Source organism: Leucopleurus acutus, assembly GCF_964270905.1.
Source record: "Leucopleurus acutus genome assembly, chromosome: 14".
Lineage (NCBI taxonomy): Eukaryota > Metazoa > Chordata > Mammalia > Artiodactyla > Delphinidae > Leucopleurus > Leucopleurus acutus.
Window position 1 is genome coordinate 49,369,293 of NC_139156.1, and position 21,641 is coordinate 49,390,933.

Sequence of the window (21,641 nt, forward strand, 5' to 3'; positions counted from 1 at the left end):
CTCAGGGGAAGCCACGGAGATCCAAAGGATCTACGCAGCTCGCGGTGATCGTGGGTCAATCTTGCAATGACGAGGAAGCCAAGCTTAGTAGGGGCGAGTCACTTGTCCGAGGACACCCAGCTGGGATTGGTGCAGATTCTTTGCACAGAGCCAGGCTGTACCCAGCCGGCGAGATGCCACACTACGCTGGCCCCTAGATGCTGACAGGGCAGGGCACCCCCTCTGGGCTGTCTCCCTCCCTCTCCACAGTCACAGCCCATGATTGTTAACTGAGCTCAGCTTCAGCCTGTGGTCACAGCTGGCCTGCAATTCAGGTCCAGGGCAGAGTCTGCTCAAGTGGCCAGTTGGCCATGAGCTTCTCCTGACCATCAAGAACCACTGCTCTTGAACTGTGCATACCCAGAGGGCTCAGAGAGGCCACCGAGGGTGTTGTCACCTGAACAGATGACCATGGACCAGGCCAAAAGTGTCCGGCCTCCACAAATAAAAAAGCTTCGGTGTGAGGAGCCCGGGGGCTGCCAGCTACCACGGGCTCCCTGTCCAGACCCCTGGATTATAGAAAGAGTCCATGAAATACTACAACAAAGGACAACTGCCATCCAGACACCGACCTGGGGAATACGGGGGCCGGGGGCGTTGCCCCACCTCTGTGAGCAGGATAAACGCCAGGCTCCCCTCATACCTTCTCAGAGCCCACATTCTTGGCTCTGCCTGTTTCATTCACTTCAACTCACATCCTCCTCCTCACCCACCGTCTACAGCCTCACTTGCCACATTTTAGCTTCTCATACACTCACCCTAGACAAGACTTCCAACCATGGTTCTAGTCTCAGGAAGGCTCTTCCTCTTCCCTGTGGAATGCCGTCCTTGCCAACCACAAAATGACCTTGGCAAGATATGTCACCTCTCTGTGCCTCAATATCCTTCTCTTTAAAAATGGGACCATGGAAGTAGCCTTTCCAAAGAGTTGACATGAGAGTTAAACACTGTCAAGCACTTAGGCGATTTCCTGGCACACAGGTATGCTAAACCCCTGTGAGCTATTTTATGCTTACCTTTCACCTCCTTGATGAGGTCTCCCCTCACCCTCCAGTCCAGGCCACCCTCCCAATGGGTGCCTTTCTTAGCGCTTCTACTTTCATTTCGTTGTATTGATCACAGCTTCTGACTCCACGGTGATTGCTCTAATTGTTTCAGTGTCCGGGTAAGTATCTCTAGACCAGCACTTCCCCAATCTTTTTGGCATCAGGGACCAGTTTCATGGAAGACAAGTTTTCCATGGACCAGGGTCGGCGGGGATGGTTTCGGGATGATTCAAGCGCATTACTTATTGTGCACTTTATTTCTATTATTATTACATTGTAATATATAATGAAATAATTACATGACTCACCATAATGCTGACAGGAGGCGGAGCTCAGGCGGTAATGCGAGCGATGGGGAGCGGCTGTAAATACAGATGAAGCTTCACGCACTCACCCGCCACTAACCTCCAGCTGTGGGGCTGGGTTCCTAACAGGCCACAGACCACTACTGGTCCATGGCCCAGGGGCTGGGGACCCATGCTCTGGACCATACTTGCAGCAGTGTTGAACATCATACTTGGCACAATGCAGATGCTCCTCAAATCAATGAATGAATGAATGGTTTGATGAATCCTAGTGGGAGAGACTTAGGATATAGTTATTGACGTTTGAAAGAAAACCTTTCTGTGGGTCCACAGTTTGAGTGATTGCATCGTGCATTTCTGTATTTCCTGATTTTATCCTCAGAGCTTGCCCCAGGATCCCATGTCAAGGGTCCTTATGTACTTTGCTGTTGGACTTCATCCATGGGCAGTGGGACAGGGTGGGAGAGGACATCAAGGCTTTGAGGAGGAAAGTGACAAAATCTGAGGAGTGTTTTGAGAAGGGTGCTTTGCCTGCAGAGTGGAGAATGGATTGGGGGGGAAAAGCTGAGGCAGAGAGCCGCTATGATGGTTCAGCATTGTCTGTGGAGGGGCCGACGTGGCGGGGAAGGGGCCAGGGCCCCCATGGCTGTGTCAGTGAGGCCAGGGCTGTGGCTCATGTGGATTGTATCTTGCAGGATCCTGGAGCTTCAGGACACTGGGGACCTGGATGTGCTCAAGCAGAAGTGGTGGCCGCACACGGGCCGCTGCGACCTTACCAGCCATGCCAGCGCCCAGGCGGATGGCAAGTCCCTCAAGCTGCACAGCTTCGCCGGGGTCTTCTGCATCTTGGCCATTGGCCTCCTCCTCGCCTGCCTGGTGGCCGCCCTGGAGTTATGGTGGAACAGCAACCGGTGCCACCAGGAGACCCCCAAAGAGGTCCGTGCCCTGGGCCCTACTTCTCCTTTTTGCAGCCTAGAGGCAGGAGAGTCCCACTGGGCCACTCGGTGGGCGGTTTTCTTCCAGTTAGTATTTACTCACGCCACTTGTCTGGAGACAGCAGTGTTTTATAGGGGGGATGGTATCATTGTTTCATTTTGCCTTGAAAGCCAGATAACAAATGTAAGGAATGTTTTCACGCTTGAGCAAGTGCCAAGGCGCCAGCAATGGCCACTAAAGTCGTGTATTTATCTATAGAGCGGGTGCAGCATGAACAGCGCCTTCCCTACCCTGCCCCGCCCATGTGCCTCCACCCTGACCTGGAGAGACCAGCTGTAGGGTAAGAGAGGAAACCGCATTCCTTCCTGGTTCTCTTTGGTTCATCAAGGGTCATGGGCCCTGCTTTCCCAGCCTGGGAGGGAGGACCGGCCCCTGCCCCTCATCATCCATTCTCCCTCTCTTCCTCCTCCTTGCAGGGCCCAGCCTTGCCCACGTCCCTCCAGGCACACCCAGCACAGGGACCACTCGGGCTCTGTTCTGACTCTAGGTTCTGGGCACATGTCCTTCCCCGTGGGTACCAACTACAAGCTGATTCTGCCCTCCACACTTCCTGCTCTTTGGGTTTTGCTCATCTTCAAGATCGATTTTTTTTTTCTTGTCTGTAGAGTCTTCATGAAGTTCTCCTGGAGCCAGTGCCTGTAGGGAAGGGTGGCGAGGAGCGTCATTTGGTAATGATGCTCTCCTGGTCGAAACCTGCACACAGGCACTGTAGCACAAGCCCAGCCACTCCACTGTAGGGCTGTCACTACCTGATACATATACCTCAGCTAATTCGTGAATCATAGCTCCACTTAAAGATTATGTTGATAGGGCTTCCCTGGTGGTGCAGTGGTTGGGAGTCCGCCTGCCAATGCAGGGGACGCGGGTTCGTGCCCTGGTCCGGGAAGATCCCACATGCCGCGGAGCGGCTGGGCCCGTGGGCCACGGCTGCTGGGCCTGTGCGTCCGGAGCCTGTGCTCCGCAACGGGAGAGGCCACAACGGTGAGAGGCCCGTGTACCGCAAAAAAAAAAAAAGATTATGTTGATACAAACGGTAAATTTCAAACAAGAAGCACTAAAGTAACCAGAACCAGCATTCAAAGAGGCAGCATCACCATGGCCAACATCTCTGCAGCCTAGAAAGGCTGGCTGACCACAGCCCCATACATCAGTCTGTAACAGAGCGCCTGACATGACTGGGAGTGAGGACAGACCCTCCATTCACACCAGGCAGTGAGCTCTCTGTCATCACGCTTAGATTTTGCTGGAAAGAGCTTGCTGTTTGACTCAGCATGTCTGAAATGTTCTGAGGACCTCCATCTTCCTCTCATGCTATCTGCATACCTTCATGTAAGGCCATGCAAGGCCGGAGTCTCCCACAGACTCAGGGGTCTCCTGTCACCTCTGGGCCATATGAGAGGAGGAAGGAAGAGATTTGAGGAAAACCCACTGACAGGAACAGTTAATGGTCCTGTCCCAAGCTTCTTTTTATTTTTTTTTAACATCTTTATTGGAGTATAATTGCTTTACAATGGTGTGTTAGTTTCTGCTTTATAACAAAGTGAATCAGTTGTACATATACATATGTCCCCATATCTCTTCCCCCTTGCATCTCCCTCCCTCCCACCTTCCCTATACCACCCCTCCAGGCAGTCATAAAGCACCGAGCTGATCTCCCTGTGATATGCGGCTGCTTCCTACTAGCTATCTATTTTACATTTGGTAGTGTATATATGTCCATGCCACTCTCTCACTTTGTCACAGCTTACCCTTCCCCCTCCCCGTATCCTCAAGTCCATTCTCTAGTTGGTCTGCGTCTTTATTCACGTCTTGCTCCTGGGTTCTTCTGACCATTTACTTTTATTTTCTTTTTTTTTTTTTAGATTCCACATATGTGTGTCAATATACGATATTTGTTTTTCTCTGACTTACTTCACTCTGTATGACAGTCTCTAGGTCCATCCACCTCACTACAAATAACTCAGTTTCGTTCCTTTTTATGGTTGAGTAATATTCCATTGTATATGTGTGCCACATCTTCTTTATCCATTCATCTGTCGATGGACACTTAGTTTGCTTCCATGTCCTGGCTATTGTAAATAGAGCTGCAATGAACATTTTGGTACATGACTCTTCTTGAATTATGGTTTTCTCAGGGTGTATGCCCAGTAGTGGGATTGCTGGGTCGTATGGTAGTTCTATTTGTAGTTTTTTAAGGAATCTCCATACTGTTCTCCATAGTGGTTGTATCAATTTACATTCCCATCAACAGTGCAAGAAGGTTCCCTTTTCTCCACACCCTCTCCAGCATTTATTGTTTCTAGATTTTTTGATGATGGCCATTCTGACTGGTGTGAGATGATATCTCATTGTAGTTTTGATTTGCATTTCTCTAATGATTAATGATGTTGAGCATTCTTTCATGTGTTTGTTGGCAGTCTGTATATCTTCTTTGGAGAAATGTCTATTTAGGTCTTCTGCCCATTTTTGTATTGGGTTGTTTGTTTTTTTGATATTGAGCTGCATGAGTTGCTTGTATGTTTTGGAGATTAATCCTTTGTCAGTTGTTTCATTTGCAAATATTTTCTCCCATTCTGAGGGTTGTCTTTTGGTCTTGTTTATGGTTTCCTTTGCTGTGCAAAAGCTTTGAAGTTTCATTAGGTCCCATTTGTTTATTTTTGTTTTTATTTCCATTTCTCTAGGAGGTGGGTCTTGCTGTGATTTATGTCATAGAGTGTTCTGCCTGTTTTCCTCTAAGAGTTTGATGGTGTCTGGCTTTACATTTGGGTCTTTAATCCATTTTGAGTTTATTTTTGTGTATGGTATTAGGGAGTGTTCTAATTTCATTCTTTTACATGTAGCTGTCCAGTTTTCCCAGCACCACTTATTGAAGAGGGTGTCTTTTCTACACTGTATATTCTTCCCTCCTTTATCAAAGATAAGGTGACCATATGTGCTTGGGTTTATCTCTGGGCCTTCTATCCTGTTCCTTTGATCTATATTTCTGTTTTTGTGCCAGTACCATACTGTCTTCATTACTGTAGCTTTGTAGTATAGTCTGAAGTCAGGGAGCCTGATTCCTCCAGCTCTGTTTTTCTTTCTCATGATTGCCAAGCTTCTTTTGCTACTGGAAAATCTTCAATGAAGTTTACAGCAAATGTCCCTCTATACAAATGTCCCTTTGATTAGGGGAGGAGGACAGCGTTTCCAGCTGGGTGAGCATTGCACTGTCATGGAGGCATCATTCTGGGCTGCTGTGAGCAGTGTGGAGACCAGACGACACAGGCTTAGACCCAGAATGTCCCTTGTGAGTCCATCCTTGTTGCTTCTAGTCACTGTCTCTTCACATCCCCTGGTTCAGTATCTAGTGCCAGATCCAGCCTGGACAGCCCAGAATGAATTTTCAAAGGGGCTGTGTGTGTGAGAGAGAGAGGTGGCGGCAGCGGGATCACTGGAGAGGCATAGAAGACAGAGGCAAAAGGAGAGAAAGACCAGGAGACCAAGGGATGACCTCCCTGAGAGGAACAGCTCCGTTCTTGCCTGGAAAGCCTCCTAGCTTCCTTTCTGGCTTCTACATAAGCCCAGGATCTCAGGCACAAGAGAATGAAATACAGTATTCCTGCTTAGAAAATGTGGAACTTTCTGCCCGGGGATGCCAGCATGCTTCTGGATAGGAATGAGAGTTGATGTAGAGGTGGGTTGAATAAAACACAGTAGCTGCCTTTCCTCCAGCCATTTTGGGTGTTACATGGTAAAAGGAAGAACTGTACCATCTTTCTCCTGTTTTTATAGGTTTCTGCTTTTCAAATGAAATTTCTCCCTTCCTTTCCTCATTTCTTTAGTAAGTATCCCTGTAAGGACATAGTTCCTGGCTTTAGGCGGCTTAGCTCTACATGGGCAGACATGGCAGAGAGGGCAGACATGGCAGAGAGGTCAGCCAAGCAGTCTCCGTCATCCGTTGATCAGGGCCACCCTGGAATGAGCCACAGTTTCCATCAAGGGCTCAGGGGCACCCAGCCCAGCCAGGGCATGGTTGGGTCACAGAGGGTAGGGATACTGGTTAGTGAAGGGTTCCTGGGGCTTGGGCTTGTTGGAACTGAGTGTTGAAGGATTGGTACTAATCCTCGAGCTGGAGGAGATTGGAGCTTGCTTTGGGGCAGGGTGACCAGCACAGGGCAGACAAAGTCATCACACCTCCTGGAACTCTGGGGCATCAGCAAGGAGATGGGAGTAGAGGAAGCTGGAGTGCAAAGCAGGGACTTGCTCTGAAGGGCTTAGATGCCAGACCAAGGGGTTTATACCTCATCACATAGGGAATAGGAGCCAGGAAAGGGGTTGAAACAACAGATTTTAGAAGCATATATTGAAAACCTTTGACAAATAATGATGGTATTTAATCCAGAACCGCTTTGTATTACTGGTTGCCTGTATTTTATGGAGCAGCGTTTGCAATTAGGTGAGAGTGTCTGCTTGAGCTGAGAATGCTTCATTTTGGGGCATTGGCCGTATTTCTTAAGAGCCAGAAACCTGTCTTTGGGTGGAGTCCTAAGTCGTATTTAACAGCTTATGCTGCGACATCGTCAAGAGTTTAGACACCTACTTCGGGAAGAGTAGTAATGTGCATTCAACCTCTTAATATTCACGTGGATTTGAGGTCATATTTTTTCTAAGGAATCAGACGATTATGTAATTAACCAATGCAGGTGAGTGCATCCCGCTCCGCAGTTGCAATAAAGAGCCACCCTCTAGATTTATGGGGAAAGTGGAGCCGTTGCTCTGAGAATAAAATATTCATGAAATAAAGATGAGAACTGCACAAGTGGGAGATGACATGAGAAGTGAGGGATGAATCATTTGTCACTAGGCTGGGAGCTTGGAATTCTTGTTGCTTCCTGCCTTGCCTGCCCTCCCCCAGTCTCTGCTTCCTCTGTCAGGGGCTGACAGAGGCCGGGGTGGCCAGGCAGCAGGGGTGAAGCAGCAGCCAAGCCCCTCTTTTCTGGCCAGGGGTCCAGCTTCTGTCTGCAAATGCCCACAACACACTCCTGTGCTCCATTGGAGATTTGTTGCTAAGGACACTCCCCTCAAATGTACACCTTTCCCTGCCTCCATCCTCCAGTGCTTCTTCAACTCCATGTAGAGACTTTCTCTCCTGCACCTTTGCCCTCTTCATTTATGCTAACCCCACAGTGTCACTCTGAGGTTCAACAAGGGATGGTGTGTAAATTGCCTTAAGTAGCAGCTGACCCATGGGAACGGTTTTGTTGAATGGTGGCCAAGGGGCTGCTCCCTCCCAAGGACCTTGTGATGGGCAGAAAGGGCTGCAGGAAGAGGAGTCACATCTTAGGGAACCTTCTCTGTGCCAGGAAAACTACATGTTATCTTCTTTTCTTTTCTTAAAACGTAAAATATTTATTATTTCAGAGTTTGGGTCAGAAATGGAAGCATAGCTTAGCTGGGTCTTCTGTCTCAAGGTCTCTCACAAGGATGTAATCAAGTTATTGACCAGGGTTGGGGTCTCATCTGAAGGCTATACTGCTGACGGATCCACTTCCAAGCTCACTCACATGGTTGTTTTTGTGGTCAGGATTCATTTCCTTATGGGCCATTGGGCTGAAGGCCTCATGTCCTCACTGGCTGTTTGCCAGAGGCCATCATTGACATCTTTGCACATGGGCCTCTCCATAGGCCAGCTCACAACGTGGCAGCTGGTCTGGTCATTGTCATAGTCATCACCACCACCACTGTTGTTGCTTCTCAGATGGGGAGAGATTAAGAAGCCTTCCCAAGGGGCTTCCCTGGTGGTGCAGTGGTTGAGAGTCCACCTGCTGATGCAGGGGATAGAGGTTCGTGCCCCGGTCCGGGAAGATCCCACATGCCACGGAGCGGCTAGGCCCATGAGCCATGGCCGCTGAGCCTGCACGTCTGGAGCCTGTGCCCCGCAACGGGAGAGGCCACAACAGTGAGAGGCCCGCGTATGGCAAAAAAAAAAAAAAAAAAAAAAAGAAGCCTTCCCAAACCAGGCCTGGAATCTGCCTCTGCAGCACTGTTAGAAGTATGGATTCCCAAGCCCCACCCCATGGATTCAGAGCTGAACCTGGGCCTTTTTTTGTTTTTCCAAGGCCCCCACATGATTCTCAGGTTCCCATGTTATCTTCTTAACCCTCCTGATTCTCTTCAACAACATTTGAGGAAGGTATCCCTATCCCTGGAGAAATGGGACTCAGAAATAGCAGTGGCAGAACTGGGAGAGGAATGATGTGTCTGCCACTGGGCCTTACATCAGGAGTGTGCAGGAGCAGGGGTTCCTACTTAGCCTTTCCAGATGGTTTGCGGATGAAGAGTGTAGACCAGTGATCCTTTCCCTGAGCCAGGATCCTGGCTCCTAGGTAGGCATTTACATCCTCTGAACCGCAGAGGGGTTAGGATTAGGGTTAGTCCTAACCAGAGGGGTTCAGAGCTTCTGCTGAAAATGGATCCTGGCCCAATGGCTACACTGCTGATATCAGATCCCTGGGAAAGAGGGTAAAGACAGTGAGTGTGTGTTTCAGCCCTTCACTCACAGCCTTTCAGTAAGAAGGCACTGAACACTTACCGTACAGCAGCGTGTAGCTCAAAACCAGCTCAGACGTCACCCTGCTCTGTAAAACCTCCCTTGCCCATCTCCACAGGCCTTCTTACCTCCCTGTGTAAACACTCAGGATTGAGTGTTGGGTGGGATTCCAAATTGCCACTAATGGTTTACCTGCCTATCTCTGCTTTGAGTCTGTTGGCTCTTCTCCACCTCTGCATTCCTATCACTTTGCTCAGTTTCTGGAACGGTGGGACCTCTTATTAAGGGGTGATGAATACAAACTATTGAGCACCTTCTGTGTGCCAGGGACCAAGATGGATGCTTCACGAAGAACATTAGCTCTTCTGGTAGTAGGAGCTCGAAAGTGTTTATCGAATGAATGAACCAGTCTAGGATCCTATAAAGAAAATGTTATTAATGTTAAATTGCTGTGGAACTATTGCAGCTGGATCAATGGCTTTCAATTCTGGCTGCACATCAGAGGTGATTCATTCTGGAGCTTTTTAGAAATACAGATGCTTGGGCTCCATTCCCCAAAGGGTCATATTAGGCAGATCTGGACAACTGTAATTTCTAGAAGCTCCCCATGTCCTTCTGCTGTCCTGTCAAGGATGAAAACCAGTGGTCTACACCATCATGCCAAGGGGAAAATGAGTGGAAAAGAACTCAGGTTTTGGAACCGGGTAAACACGGGCTCATCCTGGTGCTCCACTTACCATAGAATTGTGTAACCGTGAGCAAGTCTCTCCACCCCGTGTGTACCTGCTGCTACCACGTATGATGGGAGGTGTCTGTTAGCTCCCTCCTTTCCTTGTCTGCCCCTACAAAATCTGCAAATAAGCTCATCAGGACTCTTTCTCTAACGTTCTGAAATACTGCCCATCTCATCCCCTGAGACCACTTCATTGGCTTAAAGTTCAGCTTCTTTGCTCATACCCGGCTGTTACTCTCAGATCCCCAGCCCAGCCCTTTGGGTTGGAGCAATTCTTTGGAGCAACACTTTAGAAGATCATGTTTATGGTGTTTCTCCCAGCCAGCTGGGTCTTATTTACTACGTGGTTGGTCTGCGGTAATAGAAGATCACCTGCTACAGCCATCCCAGTCATGTGGGAAGTCCCTCATTCCATTTTGTTCCTGCCTAACTTAAAGTAGGAGCCAATGGACTCCAAACAAAGTCAGTTCTAATGAGTCCCACCTGGAACCCACTGTTGCAAAGATGATAGTTTAGTTAATTACCGTTTTCCAGTACAGTGTTTTATTTCCATGTTGGTGAACAGAGGCTCAGTTACAGAACTTTATCTCTCTGCAAGACAATAGCTGGGAGAGGGTCTACAGTAACCTGTGTTGGTGCATATTTTGTCATGTTTAATATGAGGTAACAAACACAGAACTGGAATTCAGCCGGATTCATGGATAAATGCCATCAATGAATTTTATGTCATATTCAGGGCTGTATAACTAGGTCAGTTACTTACAGTAAATTAATGAATGCAGCAGCAAGCTTCCAAGTCTCTTTCCACAGCTGTCATTACCTGGTTGAACACTGAAACCTTGATATAATGAGGATGTAAACTGATGTAGTGTATATAAAAAAGTCCATTATTTGAATTTGCATAACATAATAGAATGCCCCATTTTGTCTAAAATATAGATAATTATTCAAATCACTCCTGCCTCTTTCCTTGAGGAGGTGGATTATGTCTGCCTCCTATTTCCTTGGACAGGGGGCCACCAGAAATGACTTGATGTGTGCTCAATCTGATCCAAGAAGACAGTGTTTCCAGAGTTTCCAAAGAAGGTGGTTTTTTCCAATCCTCTGCACTTCAGCTCTGGCCCCCTAAACAGACACCTAATGGGACATATTGGGAGACTCAGAAATGGGCTGCATGTGTTTTTCAGAGAGGATAAGGAGGTATTTGGCTTAGTTCTACTCATTTTCTTGTGCAGTTAAACAACCAATGTAGGAAGCTCATGATGGCATCCTCTTTTTCCCAGGTTTGATTTTGTGTTGGATCGACCAGCAGTAATAGATTTTGAATAGAATGAGGTCCCACTGGTGTGGAGAGGATGGGTTTCTTGACTGCCATTTGGAGTAGGAAGGTCTCCTTGGAAAGTTTGTTCAATGGGTATGGACATTTTCTCTGTGTCCCGATGAGGAAAGGTTACAGGCTAATGAATAATCTCAGTGGAAGATGAGACCCACTGCACACCTTTGCAGCCCTTCTTGGAACTGATTCATTTGTCCTTAATTGGAGGCAAGAAAAAAATATGGATTTAAAAATGCTGTTTATTCAAGGAAAAGATCAGAGAAAGGCCTTCCAGGCGGAGGGGAGCAGGCAGCCATCTCAGGAAAAGACTGCACTTAAGAAAGCCATCTTAGATTGGTTCAAGATGGCAGAGTAGAAGGACGTGCTCTCACTCCCTCTTGCGAGAACACTGGAATCACAACTAACTGCTGAACAATCATTGACAGGAAGACACTGGAACTCACCAAAAAAGATACCCCACATCCAAAGACAAAGGAGAAGCTGCAATGAGATGGTATGAGGGGCGCAGTCACAATAAAATCAAATCCCATAACCACTGGGTGGGTGACTCACAAACTGGACAACAATTATACCACAGAAGTCCACCCACTGGGCTGAAGGTTCTGAGCCCCACGTCAGGCTTCCCAAGTAGGGGGTCCAGCAACAGGAGTAGGAATTCCCAGAGAATCAGATTTTGAAGGCTAGCAGGATTTCATGGCAGGAATTCGACAGCACTAGGGGAAACAGAGACACCACTCTTGGAGGGCACACACAAAGTACTGTGTGCGTCAGGACCCAGGGGAAGGAGCAGTGACCCCACAGGAGACTGAACCAGACCTATATGCTAGTGTTAGAGGGTCTCCTGCAGAGGTGGGGGGTGGCTGTGCCTCACCACGGGTATGAGGACACTGGCAGTGGAAGTTCTGGGAAGTACTCCTTAGCGTGAGCCCTCCTGGAGGCTGCCATTAACCACACCAAAGAGCTGGGTAGGCTCCAGTGCTAGGTTGCCTCTGGCCAAACAACCAACAGGGAGGGAACCCAGCCCCACCCACTAGCAGACAAGCAGATTAAAGTTTTACTGAGCTCTGCCCACCAGAGCAACACCCACCTCTACCCATCCCCAGTTCATCCCATCAGGAAGCTTGTACAAGCCTCTTAGATAGCCTCATCCACCAGAGGGCAGACAGCAGAAGCAAGAAGAACTACAGTCCTGCAGCCTGTGGAACAAAAACCACATTCACAAAAAGATAGACAAAATGAAAAGGCAGAGGACTATGTACCAGATGAAGGAACAAGATGAACCCCCCGAAAAACAACTAAATGAAGTGGAGATAGGCAACCTTCCAGAAAAAGAATTCAGAATAATGATAGTGAAGATGATACAGGACCTCGGAAAAGAATTGAGGCAAAGATCAAGAAGATGCAAGAATTATTTAACAAAGACCTAGAAGAATTAAACAACAAACAAACAGAGATGAACAATACAATAACTGAAATGAAAAATACACTAGAAGGAATCAATAGCAGAATAACTGAGGCAGAAGAACAGAGAGGTGACCTGGAAGACAGAATGGTGGAATTCACTGCCATGGAACAGAATAAAGAAAAAACAATGAAAAGAAATGAAGACACTCTAAGAGACCTCTGGGACAACATAAAGTGCACCAACATTCTCATTATAGGAGTCCCAGAAGGAGAAGAGAGAGAGAAAGGACATGAGAAAATATTTGAAGAAATTATAGTCGAAAACTTCCCTAATATGGGAAAGGAAATAGCCACCCAAGTCCACGAAGTAATCAAATCAAGTAATCAAATTGACAAAAATTAAAGACAAAGAAAAATTATTAAAAGCAAGAAGGGAAAAATGACAAATAACATACATGGGAACTCCCAAAAGGTTAACAGCTGATTTCTCAGCAGAAACTCTACAAGCCAGAAGGGAGTGGCACAATATATTTAAAGTGATGAAAGGAAAGAGCCTACAACCAAGATTACTCTACCCGGCAACGATCTCATTTCGATTCGATGGAGAAATCAAAAGCTTTACAGACAAGCAAAAGCTAAGAGAATTCAGCACCATCAAACCAGCTCTACAACAAATGCTAAAGGAACTTCTCTAAGTGGGAAACACAGGAGAAGAAAAGGACCTACAAAAACAAACCCAAAACAATTAGAAAATGGTAATAGGAACATGCATATCGATAATCACCTTAAATGTGAATGGATTAAATGCTCCAACCAAAAGACACAGGGTTGTTGAATGGATACAAAAACAAGACCCATCTGTAGGCTGTCTACAAGAGACCCACTTCAGACCTAGGGACACATTCAGACTGAAAGTGAAGGAATGGAAAAAGATATTCCATGAAAATGGAAATCGAAAGAAAGCTGGAGTAGCAATACTCATATCAGATAAAATAGACTTTAAAATAAAGAATGTTACAAGAGACAAGAAAGGACACTACATAATGATAAAGGGATCAATCCAAGAAGAAGACATAACAATTTAAATATATATGCACCCAAAATAGGAGCTCCTCAATACCTAAGGCAAATGAGAACAGTTATAAAAGAGGAAATTGACAGCAACACAGTAATTGTGAGGGATTCTAACACCTTACTTACACCATTGGACAGAACATCCAGACAGAAAATTAATAACCTAACACAAGCTTTAAATGACACAAAAGACCAGATAGATTTAATTGATATTTATAGGACAGTCCATCCAAAAACAGCAGATTACACTTTCTTCTCAAGCGCACATCGAACATTCATCAGGATTCACATCTTGGGCCACAAATCAAGCCTCGGTAAATTTAAGAAAATTGAAATCATATCAAGCATCTTTTCTGACCACAACTCTGTGAGATTAGAAATCAATTACAGGGAAAAATACGTAGAAAACACAGAAAAATGGAGGCTAAACAATACGTTACTAAATAACCAAGAAGTCACTGAAGAAATCAAAGAGGAAATCAAAAATACCTAGAGACAAATAACAATGAAAACACAATGATCCAAAACCTATGGGATGCAGCAAAAGCAGTTCTAAGAGGGAAGTTTATAGCAATACAAGCCTACCTCAAGGTACAAGAAAAATCTCAAATAAACAATCTAACCTTACACCTAAAGGAACTAGAGAAAGAACAAACAAAACCCAAAGTTAGCAGAAGGGAAGAAATCATAAAGATCAGAGCAGGAATAAATGAAATAGAAACAAAACAATAGCAAAAATCAATAAAACTAAAAGCTGGTTCTTTGAGAAGATAAACAAAATTGGTAAACCTTTAGCCAGACTCATCAAGAAAAAGAGGGAGAGGACTCAAATCAATAAAATTAGAAATGAAAAAGGAGAAATTACAACAGACACCACAGACATACAAAGCATCCTAAGAGACTACTACAAGCAACTCTATGCTAATAAAATGGACAACCTGGAAGAAATGGACAAATTCTTAGAAAGGTATAACCTTCCAAGACTGAACCAGGAAGAAGTAGAAAATATGAGGAGACTAATCACAAGTAATGCAATTGAAACTGTGATTAAAAATCTTCCAACAAACAAAAGTCCAGGACCAGATGGCATCACAGGTGAATTCTAGCAAACATTTAGAGAAGAGCTAACACCCAACCTTCTCAAACTCTTCCAAAAACTTTCAGGGGAAGGAATACTCCCAAACTCATTCTATGAAGCCACCATCACCCTGATACCAAAACCAGATAAAGGTACTACAATAAAAGAAAATTACAGACTGATATCACTGATGAATATAGATGCAAAAATCCTCAACAAACTACTAGCAAACAGAATTCAACAGCACATTGAAAGGATTATACACCATCATCAAGTGGGATTTATCCCAGGGATGCAAGGATTCTTCAATATATGCAAATCAATCAATGTGATACACCATATTAACAAACTGAAGAATAAAAACCATATGATCATCTCAACAGATGCAGAAAAAGCTTTTGACAAAATTCAACACCCATTTATGATAAAAACTCTCCAGAGTGTAGGCATAGAGGGAATCTACCTCAACATAATAAAGGCCATAGACAACAAACCCACAGCAAACATCACTGTCAATGGTGAAAAACTGAAAGCATTTCCTCTAACGTCAGGAAGGAGACAAGGATGTCCAGTCTCGCCACTATCTTTCAACATAGTTTTGGAAGTCCTAGCCATGGCAGTCACAGAAGAAAAAGAAATAAAAGAAATACAAATTGGAAAAGAAGAAGTAAAACTGTCACTGTTTGCAGATGACATGATACTATGGATAGAGAATCCTAAAGTTGCTACCAGAAAACTACTAGAGCTAATCAATGAACTTGGTAAAGTTGCAGGATACAAAATTAATGCACAGAAATCTCTTGCATTCCTATACACTAATGATGAAGAATCTGAAATAGAAATTAAGGAAACACTCCCATTTACCATTGCAACAAAAAAATAAAATACCTAGGAATAAACCTACCTAGGGAGACAAAAGACCTGTATGCAGAAAACTATCAGACACTGATGAAAGAAATTAAAGATGATACCAACAGATGGAGAGATAGATCATGTTCTTTTATTGGAAGAATCAATATTGTGAAAATGACTATACTACCCAAAGCAATCTACAGATTCGATGCAATCTCTATCAAATTACCAATGGCATTTTTTACTGAACTAGAACAAAAAATCTTAAAATTTGTATGGAGACACAAAAGACCCCGAATAGCCAAAGCAGCCTTGAGGGAAAAAAACGGAGATGGAGGAATCAGACTCCCTGACTTCAGACTATACTACAAAGCTACAGTAATCAAGACAATATGGTACTGGCACAAAAACAGAAATATAGATCAATGGAACAGGATAGAAAACCCAGAGATAAACCCATGCACCTATGGTCAACTCATGTATGACAAAGGAGGCAAGGATATACAATGGAGAAAAGACAGCCTCTTCAATAAGTGGTGCTGGGAAAACTGGACAGCTACATGTAAAAGAATGAAATTAGAACACTCCCTAACACCACACACAAAAATAAACTGAAAATGGATTAGAGACCTAAATGTAAGACCGGACACTATAAAACTCTTAGAGGAAAACTTAGGAAGAACACTCTTTGACATAAATCACAGCAAGATCTTTTTTGACCCACTTCCTAGAGGAATGGAAATAAACAAAAATAAACAAATGGGACCTACTGAAACTTAAAAGCTTTTGCAAAGCAAAGGAAACTACAAACAAGACGAAAAGACAACCCTCAGAATGGGAAAAACTATTTGCAAACGAATCAATGGACAAACAGTTAATCTCCAAAATATATAAACAGCTCATGCAGCTCAATATTAAAAAAAAACAAACAACCCAATCCAAAAATGGGAAGAAGACCTAAATAGACATTTCTCCAAAGAAGACATACAGATGGCCAAGAGGCACATGAAAAGCTGCTCAACATCACTAATTATTAGAGAAATGCAAATCAAAACTACAATGAGGTATCACCTCACACCAGTTAGAATGGGCATCATCAGAAAATCTGCAAACAACAAATGCTGGAGAAGGTGGAGAAAAGGGAACCCTCTTGCACTGTTGGTGGGAATGTAAATTGATACAGCCACTATGGAGAAGAGTATGGAGGTTCCTTAAAAAAATAAAAATAGAATTATCATATGACCCAGCAATCCCACTACTGGGCATATACCCAGAGAAAACCACAATTCAAAAAGCCACATGCACCATAATATTCATTACAGCACTATTTACAGTAGCCAGGTCATGGAAGCAACCTAAATGTCCATCGACAGACGAATAGAGAAAGAAAATGTGGTACATATATACAATGGAATATTACTCAGCCTAAAAAGGAACGAAATTGGGTCATTTGTAGAGACGTGGATGGACCTAGAGACTGTCCTACAGAGTGAGGTAAGTCAGAAAGAGAAAAACAAATATTGTATATTAACTCATATATGTGGAATCTAGAAAAATGCTACCAATGAACTGGTTTGCAAGGCAGAAATAGAGACACAGATGTAGGGAACAAACGTATGGACACCAAGGGGGTAAAGTGGCTGTGGGGTGGTGGTATGATGAATTGGGAGATTGGGATTGACATTTATACACTAATATGTATAAAATAGTTAACTAATAAGAGCCTGCTGTATAAAAAATTACAATAAAAATTTTTTAAATGACATAGGGAATGATACAATAAAAATAAAAAAAGCAACCCATCTTAGAAAGGCCTCAGGAGTCAGGTATACAAGATTAGGGAAATATTTTTCAATCTTATCAATTGCAGCAAATATTATTAACGTTGTTAAATATCTGTACAATTATCACAACATTTGCTTTTATAGTCACCATCTTCCCTGATCTTTACCCGGCTCCTAGGAAGCAGATTTCAGTACAACTGCCCTGTTATAGGGGAGAGAATGGAGGCCCAGATAGATTGTGTGTCTTAGCAGAAGCCAGACTCACATCTCAACCTTTGGCTCCAAATTTCCTCCTCCTTCTTCTCCACCTCATGTCAAGTGCTAATAATAAGTGGAAAAAAAGATGTTAAAAAAAACACAAAATAAATGCTATTTATTCAAGTTCTTTCCTCCAAAAATCAGCACTCTAGGGTATCGGATTGTCTCCACATCCACACTCTGGGCTGGTCTTTATTCTAGATGCTTTGGTACTACCTGGTCAACCCCTCAGAGCTGTGATAATTATGCTAGCTTATTATATAATTATGCCTGTGACCTATCGCTTTTATAATACTGCCCCCAAACCTCCTCTCCCTTGTCCTTCACTGGTGAAGGATTTCATCAAAAGGGTGACCTCTTTTGCTCCCATTTCTCCAGAAGATTTTGGTTGGTTGGTCTTCCCACAAAGCTTTCCTTATGTCTGTTTCCCTGGCTTTAGGTAAGAGGGCTCCTTTCACTTTGCTCCCACTCTCAACTCTCTGTCTCCCTCTGGCCTTCTTTGACAGGAAGTTCTCATTCTCTACCTGTCGACCCCCAAAACATGGGGAGCATCTGAACACTTGTCCTGGCCAAGTGTTCCATTGACTATAAAAAAGGGGGCCAAGCCCTCTCCTTTAACTGCCAGAATCTAGAGTGAACACGGCTGAGACCAAGACACTCACTTCATACTCCAAATGAGTCTACTCTTAAACTACTTATTTCTGTCCTCAAAAGGATTCTTACAGCCCTGAGAAGAAAATAGAAAGGACCACTCACTTGGTCATCAGTTTTCCTTTAGGCTAAAGGCTCTGCCAGCCCTTGGCTTGTCCATTCTTTGAGCTTGGCTGGCTGCAAAGAGAAGGGAAGTTTATATTATTAAGCTTCAAAAGTGTCTGAAATTCTCCTTCAATTTCTCCAGCTTCCAGGCTTTCTGGTACCTGTCTTCTGCCCTTCATGTATTTTGAAATGAAAATAGCCCATAGATACAAATATTTACCAACACAGCTGTGGCACTGACTTTGGCTGACACACGTGAAACAGGGCATCAGAAGCTTAGCAGCAGCTCACAGCAGCCATGAGAAGGCTGGAGAAGCATGCTCGGTGATGGGCAGAAGTCAAGGCTTGTTTGGAGGGCTGGCAGGCAAAATCCAGGAGGTGGTCATAGAGTAGAAAGTTTCCTTGAAGCACTACCGCTGTCATGGATGGGCCGTCAACCATCTTCTGTCTCTTTATCTCTTTGTTCAGGACTCAGATCTATTTCTCTTGTCCTTACCTGGGTCACGGTCCTGCCTTTTGGCTATAGGTAGGCAGGGCACTGCCAAACTGTTATCTAGTGGGGAAAAAGTGATTCCCCCAAGGAAAATAAATCATGGTCTTCTTGGGAAGGGAGAATGGATGCTTGATAGCAGTAAAACAGCCAGTGCCTAATATAACACTTTAACAACTATTAAAAATAGTTTAATATTCAAGAATAGAAACAAAGCATAGAAATGATACACGGAAAAGAGCAAGGTTGCACAGAGCTGGATCAACCATGCTGTAACTTAATTAAGGAGAGAACTTGGATTTAGTTTGCTAAACATTTTACAGACTGTTGAAGGAGTCAGTGAAAGACATTGTATGCACCATGTTTAGTCTAAGTAAAGGCCTGGTACTCTCTAGCCACTTGCCCCAATTTCACCCATCATACTTGCCACCCAGAGGTGTCCCTAACTTGGAGCTAGTCTCCCAGCAAGGGTGAGCTGAGCTCTGCTGAGCTTCGGCTTCAGATCACTGGAATCTTGGCTCTGCCCATGGGGCCATGTCAACGATTTCTGATGTGGCTTCCATTATGACATGACCCACTTCTCATAGTGCCTTCCACCCTCAAACCAATTGGATTTCTTATCCTCGGGTTTCCTCTTGGCCTCGAATGAGTTCCTCATTGTTGTATGGGTATTGTCAGTCTTCTTGTTCTGGGAAAGGTTCTGGGGAAGATAGCAGGTGTCCCGCCAGAAGCCAAGCCCTGTGCGCTAGTCATGAACTCAACAAAGTTGTGGAGAGAGCAGTGGTCCTGCCTTCTCCATGCCAGAGTGATAGGGAGCATGGAGTGGTCTGCAGAGACAGCTTCCTTGCCTGAGAAAGGCTGGAATGAGACTTAATGGGATGAAACTTAACCAACCCCGTGTACTCTCCTATGAGAGGGGAGCTCATGCCAGTTATTTAGGGTTGCCTCTTCCTGGGGAATATCCTCTCCCACTAGCCTTAGAGGAGCCCAAAGCAGCCACTGGAATGGCCCTTGGATTTGTGTGTCTCCTTTTTACTTTTGAAAGCACATTCAGGGCTTTTACATTTCGTGGTATTTCTAACAACCCTACAAGGTGGGCAGGAGACAGGTTTCTCTCTCTGCTATATGGATGTTGACATTAGACAGCCTGTGATGCTCTGTCTTGGAGCAGAGCTTTGACTTGGTATTGCTAATGCAGTTTGACAACAGGGAAGCACAGGCAGTGGGAATAACCTTGCCTGGCACATCCGCACTACTACTCCTGAAAATAGGACTGCAGCTTCTAACACCTCACTGAGGGGCTGGCATGGCTCTTCCATGGACACCTGGTTTTGTACCCCAGGTCGCTGGGGAGAAACTGAGGAAGTAGATTACATGGTCTTTTTCTTTAAGGAGCTTTCAAGTAGTTTGGCCTCTTTGATTTATTCTGACACTGTAGACAAAATATCAGTGATATTTGTTCTGCTTCTTCTCTTAAGCAAATAGATAACTGAACAAACAAAACAACTTCCTTGACGCCGTGCACCATGTGGAGAAAGAGTCAGGTGTGTGAGGGTCACAGATCTCGGCAGCCTCAAACCCTCATGATACCAGAAAAGTCAGCTGACCCCTGGGAAGTCTCTTCCCTCACCATCCCAGCCCCCATCCTCATCCAGGACCCCGGCGCCATGAGACTCCAGACGGGGACGTGCCCCCTCCCTGGCATCTCTGGAGATTTTGAATGCTCCGGGCTTCCCGTGCTGCCTGTGCCGCTCACTGGGGTTATGAATCTGGGAGGCCATTGACCTTTCTGAACCCAAGCCTCCCTTTGCGTGAGGTGGGGTTCATCCCACCAGGGCTTTTGAGCATTATGGGCACTAAATGGCGAATCCACGGGGCGCGTTAGGAGCTCAAGGACCATGCCCTTCTATCCCCATGGGACTCCTGCTGTTTCCGCCAGTTGTTCAAAGCATCTTCTCCCAAGGCTTGCCTCTGGGTGTGACAATCGTTCTAAGCAGAGCGCGGGCGGGGGTTGGGGGCAGGTGGTAGATGCTGCCAAGTCCTGCTTGCTGGGTCTTTGCTACCTGGGGGCAGTGTCCCAGGCTACTGGTACCCCAGGTAACAGGGCTGGCCATGCAGTTGAGGGGAGGTGGGAGAAATGGGGGCATGCTCACCCAGTGCCCAGCAGGCTGAACAGGCCTGGGGTCTCCAGCCTCCCAGAGTTTTCAGAAAGCCAGTCGGGGCTCCTGTCAGGGCTTGGCCTGACCCTCCTGTGCTTTCCCTGCAGGACAAAGAAGTGAATCTGGAGCAGGTCCATCGGCGCATGAACAGTCTAATGGATGAAGACATTGCTCACAAGCAGATTTCCCCAGCGTCCATTGAGCTCTCGGCCCTGGAGATGGGGGGCCTGGCTCCCAGCCAGGCCTTGGAGCCAGCGCGGGAGTATCAGAACACGCAGCTCTCGGTCAGCACCTTCTTGCCGGAGCAAAGCAGCCACGGCACTAGCCGGACACTCTCGTCAGGGCCCAGCAGCAGCCTGCCTCTGCCACTGAGCAGTTCGGCCACCATGCCCTCCATGCAGTGCAAACACAGGTCGCCCAACGGGGGGCTGTTCCGCCAGAGCCCCGTGAAGACCCCCATCCCCATGTCCTTCCAGCCCGTGCCTGGAGGCGTCCTTCCGGAGGCCTTGGACACCTCCCACGGCACCTCCATCTGATCGCACCGCCTGCCCTCCTGCCCACCCATCCACCCACCCGACCAGCAGAGCTTTTTAATACCAGAAAACACCACCACAAGCCACACACACACGTGCACACACACACACAGAGACTCTTTCATTTTTCTTGTATATATGTGTAAATAATGACAGAATGGAGTGGGGTAAAAGTGTATTTTGAATATTCCCAATTTTCGAAGTCAGTAAAAAAAAAAAACCACAAAAACTGTATGAATGACTTTGTAAATTTTGTTCTATATGAATAA

General features: G+C 45.5%; 1 protein-coding gene across 1 annotated transcript in view; it reads left to right on the forward strand.

Moving 5' to 3' along the window:
- Positions 1–21,375, forward strand: part of GRID1 (glutamate ionotropic receptor delta type subunit 1) — a gene marked incomplete at both ends in the record, with an annotated part of 684,346 nt that extends 662,971 nt beyond the window's left edge. Inside the window, 2 exons of the mRNA XM_082854220.1 lie at positions 2,086–2,326; positions 20,947–21,375. Of these exons, the coding sequence (XP_082710346.1) occupies positions 2,086–2,326; positions 20,947–21,375 (670 nt within the window). The remainder of the gene's footprint in view (positions 1–2,085; positions 2,327–20,946) is intronic.
- Positions 21,376–21,641: the final 266 nt, after the last annotated feature.